Source organism: Ursus americanus, chromosome 23 (assembly GCF_024610735.1).
Source record: "Ursus americanus isolate L20-20 chromosome 23, mUrsAme1.1.p, whole genome shotgun sequence".
NCBI lineage: Eukaryota > Metazoa > Chordata > Mammalia > Carnivora > Ursidae > Ursus > Ursus americanus.
The window spans coordinates 2,157,195-2,163,194 of record NC_142149.1 but is presented as its reverse complement, the minus strand read 5'-3'; the positions used below and the strand labels follow the sequence as shown (position 1 = coordinate 2,163,194).

Genomic DNA, 6,000 nt, shown 5'->3' with positions numbered 1-6,000 from the left:
TTCGGCTTTACGCTCCCTCCTAGTGCAGGAGGCCACAGTTCTGCACATACTGTCGATAAGCAGTGTTTCCTGGGCGCCTGGGTGGCTCGGTCGGTTGAGCGTCCGACTCTGGGTTTCCACTCAGGTCAAGATCTCAGGGTCGTGGCATCCAGCCCTACACTGGACTCTGTACTCATCGGGGAGAGTCTCTTCCTCTGCCCCTCCCCCTGCTCTCTTTCTCTCTCGAATAAATAAATAAAATCTTTTTTTTTAAAGCAATGTTTCCTGAGTAGAGAAATAAAGTAAAGCAGGAGGCATGCCACTACTCATAGACACCTGTAGCTTTTACTTGTTTGCACATGAAGCTATATCAAAAGAAGAATAAACTGCTCAGAAAATAAGATGGATTCAATAAGAAATTGTAATTGAAATGAATCTTTTCCCAGGGGTATTCCCTGAAAAAAAAAAAAGAAAAGAAAAGAATATCTGATTGATACTGTGGAGGATACTCTGCGCAACCCCACCCCCCCAACTATCTTCTTTTTAAAATATTATCAGTGGTTCTTTCGGAAGCTTTTGCTGCCTTTTCAAAATCCGTAAGAAACAACAGAGGGGTCAATTCCTTTAATTTCAAGAGCATGTAGGTCCCTTTGTAACAATAAAAAGCTTTTTCAAAATTAATTAAATTGACATAGTTTCATTTGTAGGATTGCCTGATATCACGCATCTATTGAATGAACGCCATAAACTCGGGAAAGCTGAATTGTGGTAACCATGGTAACGAAGAAGGGGGAATTTCTCTTTCCGCATGTTGGGAAGCGCGGCCAGAAGGCTCTGAGGAAGTTTGGCCTGTTGGTCACGCCGTAGATCGCGATGCATCCTGGGTCTTGGCAACATGGCGTCCTCCTTGATGTGCTGATGAGAGGAGTTTCACTGTAGCTTCAAACCAGAGGGCAAAACTCTCCAAACCCATTAAGCCCACACTACCTGCCTTCTTCGCGCCTCCGTGTCGCCCTTTTCTCAGGACTGGTTCTCAGGCAGGAGAGAGCCACGGGGCCGAAGGCCAGGACCGGCCAGGCCGCGCGGATCCGGGGCTGAGGAGCCGGCTGCGAGCGAGCACGATGGGCCGGTCCTGGCTCTGGGTGCAGCAGCTCCGGCGAGTGCGGGACCCGCAGGGCTGAGAGTGGCTGCGGGAAACCCGACGCGCTCTGAACCTCTTCCCCTCGGCCGGAGACCTCAGCCTAGGCGGCGAACCGGCGCCGAGAGCGGGCGGCCTTCCTGTCCTCGGATCGGCTGAGGCGTTGGAGGCCGAGAGTAGGGTCATCGTGAGGCCTGAAGTCCCTCGCGCCTTTGACAGCTCCGCTCGCAGCCCCTCCGGGGACGTGCAGCCTGGGAAGCAGCCAGTGGCTTGGGATCTGCGGGCGTGTGTGTCTGTGCGGAGCTCCTCGGTCTGCTCCGATTCCCCTCGGCTCTTCCCACCTCCTCCGCCTTCCCGCGCAGAGTAGAGAGAAGGGGCTCAGACTTTTTGCCCGAGTAAGGGTCTCCGCACACTCCCCATTCATTTCTTTTCCCACTCCCCTCTTTCCTGATTCTTATTTCCCCAGTTCTGGTACACACTCGTTTTTAAGGCTGGAGGTTCTCGAGCGCTTGCTGCCAAGGACTCCCCCACCCCCTCCCCCCCTGATGGAGTCCGAGATGCTACAGTCCCCTCTTTTGGGACTCGGGGAGGAAGATGAGGCCGACCTTACAGACTGGAACCTGCCTTTGGCTTTTATGAAAAAGAGGCACTGTGAGAAAATCGAAGGCTCCAAATCCTTAGCTCAGAGCTGGAGGATGAAGGATCGGGTAAGTGGATTCCGACTGTGCCCCTTGGACCTTGGTAGATTTTTCCACGAAGAAAGTTCAGAGCCAGAAAAATGTCCTTGGGAAAGCAGCGGTATTTTTTCCCAGGCACATGTTGCAAGTCAACTAAAAAGCACGAGCCATTTCAGACTCTAGTTTTTGGTTGTAAATGGAAAAAGGGTGTTTTGGTTGGTAGTTATTCACTGGATAATGTTACTTTAATTCAAACTAAGTTTTGGTTCAGACAGTAAAAGTTAACCAAGTGCGAAAGTACAGCGTTGCAAGTGTTCCCACACTCTTTGGTATACTTAGTGCTGTTAACACTGGAGGAAAGACACCTTGGGCTAGAATACTTGTACCCACGTGGTTAGCCTGCTTCTGTGGCTGGTTTACTTTTTTTGTCTAAGCTCTGTGAAATGCTGTGCTGGGAAACAACATTACTGGGAAATGTTTAGCTGGTAACAAATTAAGGCAAAGTTATTTTAAAGTTACAATGAACTTCATCATAGCTTTCTAAACAGCTTGTCTTGAATCCAGACTTTTTCTCCTTTTATGTGGTGTCGTGTTGCTGTAGCTTGGAGAAAGAATTTTTTCCACCGTGGAATTAGAGGATGATGGGTTGGAACTTGGGTCCAGGTTTCAAGGGGTCTCCATCGTGTTGGAGTGTGAACAGTGACTCACAAGCGGTAGTGGGAAAGAAAACAGCCAATTTTGGTGAACCTGTCCTTAATTAACCACTGTCTATCTCCTGGTCTCTAAAGCAAAAAGGTGGGACCCTCTCATCTCTGCACACTTAAAATTTGTCTTTTTGTGATTTATTTTCTCCTTCAAGACAGTCTTTATTTATTTAAACATTTCAGGGGCGTAAGAAGGGTAGTTGGTGTTACATTACAGTGTGATTGCTCTGGGTTTATGAATATGCTTGTCTAAGATTATTGTCTTTCGTATATGTTGTTGCGTGTATGTAAGATCACATTATGGTAATTCTACTTAGTCAGTCACTAGTAACCAGTCCTTCAGTTATTGATTTAGCTTAGGGAAATTTGTTTCACCCAAAGGTAGTTTAAGGAGTAAAAGAGATGGTCATTGGAAGAGATTGTATAAAGTCTGTCTTGTGGACATCTTTAGTACAATTCACAGTTAAAAGCTTTTGTAGTTGTTATGTATATATGAAAAGAAACTTATTGTAAAGTAACTGTCTAATTTTTTTCCCCCCATTCTACTATTTGGAGGACTTTTTTTTTTTCTTCTTTTGAAATGTGGTTCCCTTTTGTGCCCTAAGCCAGTGCTCAAACTGTTCAAACTGATTAATGGGTATATTCTTGACCTTTTAATTTGTGAATGATCAGCATTTCCTGATAGGCTCATCATAGGTTTTTAAGAGAGAAGTTCTGAGTCTGAGTAATTCCTGAGATTCCTCCTTAGAAAAGAGCCGGGGAGGACGTTTGCTGTGTCTGACCTCTGCAAGGTGTTTAATGAAGAAGAAAATCAGAAGCTAGTGTTTCCAGTTTGGTGTGCGAGAGCTTGGTATCTTAACAGTCCTTGTGGTCTCTACCCCGGACTCAGCCCCAGGAAACCTTTCAGCACCCCTGCCAGGACAAAGGTTCCCAGTCCAAATGGTGCTAACAGCTGGAGGTAGCACAAGTGAAGGAAACGGGCCACATGGAAGAAGAATGCGCGGGTTCACAGATCAGTGGCAGCTGACAGTGACTTGTGTCTGATTTTCTGGAGGCTGGGCTCTGGAGAGCACAGGCCGCAGCAGCTGAAGGCGCAGGTGGGCCTCAGCCATATCTCTTCCTTTCTCTCTCTCTTTTCTTTTTCTTTGAGAATCCAGAGACTTTTTTTTTTTTTTTTAAATGTGAAGCCTTCCAGTTTAAAAATGTTGGCACTCTGTCAGATGTCATAAAACACGAAGGAGTCCAACACTGCAGCCACACAGACCCCATTTGTAGGGCTGGTTCCTGCCAGCGGGTTATCTGGGTGTGACTTGTGCTCTGTTCCCACAACACCGGACAGCTGATTCTAGCAATCTTGAGCACGGCATCCAGGCTGGGCTGTCTCCCTTGCCCGCTCCTGTGGTGTGATGCGGCAGCATTGTGGTAAAGCGACACGCGTGGGCCGGGTGGGCCGGGAGTAGGCTGCTCCTGCCACTCGCCCTGGTGTGCCATTGACTGCCCCAAACCCAGACGCAGCCTTTGCTTCTTTCTGTGATCCGTGTGTAATTCCAGATGCTTTTATTTTGTGTATATATTCGTGGTTACCTATTGGCATCCTATTGAGTGAAATTGTTAAGGATTCCTAAAATTGACATCTTCGCTAAAGTTGACTGATGGCCCTAAAAAGTTTTCTGCCACTCAGCATTCGGCATCCTCACAGAGAGAGCTGTAGCACTTGCCCACTCTCAGTTGGGATTCCCACAATTTTTGTTTTGGGTCACTGCTGGTTTTCAGATGCCACTATTGCATTTGAGTTACTGAGCTACTGTTAGTTTAATGCTGCTATTATCAAATTAGTTTGTTGTTTGGTGAGTTCTGTGTATAGTGCATGATACGTGCATGCATCAATAGCATCTTTGGCTTGTAAGTTGCAAATAACTAGACTTACATAAATTACAGCTCAGAATGAAGCATTCCTAGGCCCGTGGCTAACGCTGATGGGTGTACGTGTCCCCCATTTGTGTTTTGCTGGGATACTTCATGGTTATCAGCGAGTTCATTCTCCCACTGGGGAGTGGGCATGTGGGAACAGTTGGTCTCAGATGGATCTTTATCTCACACGTGTGGGGCAGAATCAGGGAAACTAGAGAGCTGTTGCTCTCAAAACACGACACACACACCGTACCTACACGTGTGTAGGAGAGGTGGGTATAAAATGATGAGCCATTTCCTAAACCGGTCTCTCGACTAGTTGTCACCTGGCTTTGTGAGCCATCCTTGGAGTCGGCCGTGGAGGAAGCCCAGGGGATGCATCAGAGTAACGTACGGGCAATAGAAGGCTAACCCCACATTGCTCACCTTGCAGCCTCTCTCATCGGCTCCAGGGAGGCTCCCTGCCTGGGGTTGAGAACACCCTCCACAGGTGGTCATTGGTGGCTAAATCTTAAAGTCACTTCTCTGTCCTTATCTTGTCTGACCTCTCTGCAGCATTCCACAGCGGGCCACTCCCTCCCTCCTGAGGCCCTTCTCACCTGCTTCTGTGTCTTCCTGAAACTCCTGGTCTCCCTCCAGGGTCTCCTCGCTCCTCCTCAGCCCCCTCTGCTGTTTGACAGCTCAGTGTGGAGCACTCGAGGACTCGATCTTGGGCCCTCCCTCTTTGCTGTGTAGACCCCTCGCCAGCGGGTCTCGTCTAGGCTGATGGTTTACATTCAGTTCACATGCCAGTGACTCGCACATTCGAGGTCTTCACCTCTGACCTGGCCCTGGAGCTCCTGAACGCCCGCTCTGCCTCAGTGTCCTCTCAGCACACGGCCACCGCCCCCACTCAGGTGTTCACATTGTCAATCCAGGATTTACCTTCCTTCTTTCCTCCTCCCCTCCTCATGGCCCTGTCCCGCTCACAAGTAGAGCCTGTCAGCTTTGCCTCCAAAGTGCATCTTACATTGGACCCCCTTGCTTTGTCTCCACCCATTGTGAGCTCCGTCTGGGGGGCTGCTGTCTTTTGTCTGAATGACCAGACTTGCATCCTGACTGGTCTCCCCACATGCACTCTGCCCTACAATCGATTTGCACGCGGTGGCCAGAGGGGTCTTTCACACGTGTAAATCAGATTCTGTTACTTCCTGACTGGCCCTCTCCTGGCTTCCCAGGTGCTGGGAGGAGAATGCAGGTTCCTCACCCCGGTGCGCAAAGCTTCGTGATCTGGCCCCCCTGCCTTTTCTGCTTCCTGCATGGAAAGGCCCTGGAATGCTCTTTCCTTTGCTCTTTGCACACCTGGCTCCCTTTGGTCCTCCACTCTCAGCTGCTGGGTCACTTCCTCAGAGAGGCCTTCCCAGATTATCTCATCTTAAGCAACTTGCCAGCCACTTATGAGCACTCTTGCTTTCTCTGGTATTTTTCATTATATCCCTACCCTTGTAACTGAGTTTTTTATTATGAAGCAGGGACCTCATTTGTGCTAGTACACAGGACAGTGCTTCACACATGGTAAAGACGGACTGAAGAAACAATGGCGTAGTTTGCC

General features: G+C 48.7%; 1 protein-coding gene across 2 annotated transcripts in view; it reads left to right on the top strand.

Annotated features, from left to right (window-relative positions):
• The first annotated feature begins 861 nt into the window (after positions 1–861).
• Positions 862–6,000, top strand: part of RPTOR (regulatory associated protein of MTOR complex 1) — a 317,986-nt gene continuing 312,847 nt past the window's right edge. For both annotated transcript variants that reach the window (XM_045813984.2, XM_045813983.2), the window contains exon 1: positions 862–1,824. In XM_045813984.2, the coding sequence (XP_045669940.1) occupies positions 1,663–1,824 (162 nt within the window). In that variant the 5' untranslated portion in view covers positions 862–1,662. The remainder of the gene's footprint in view (positions 1,825–6,000) is intronic.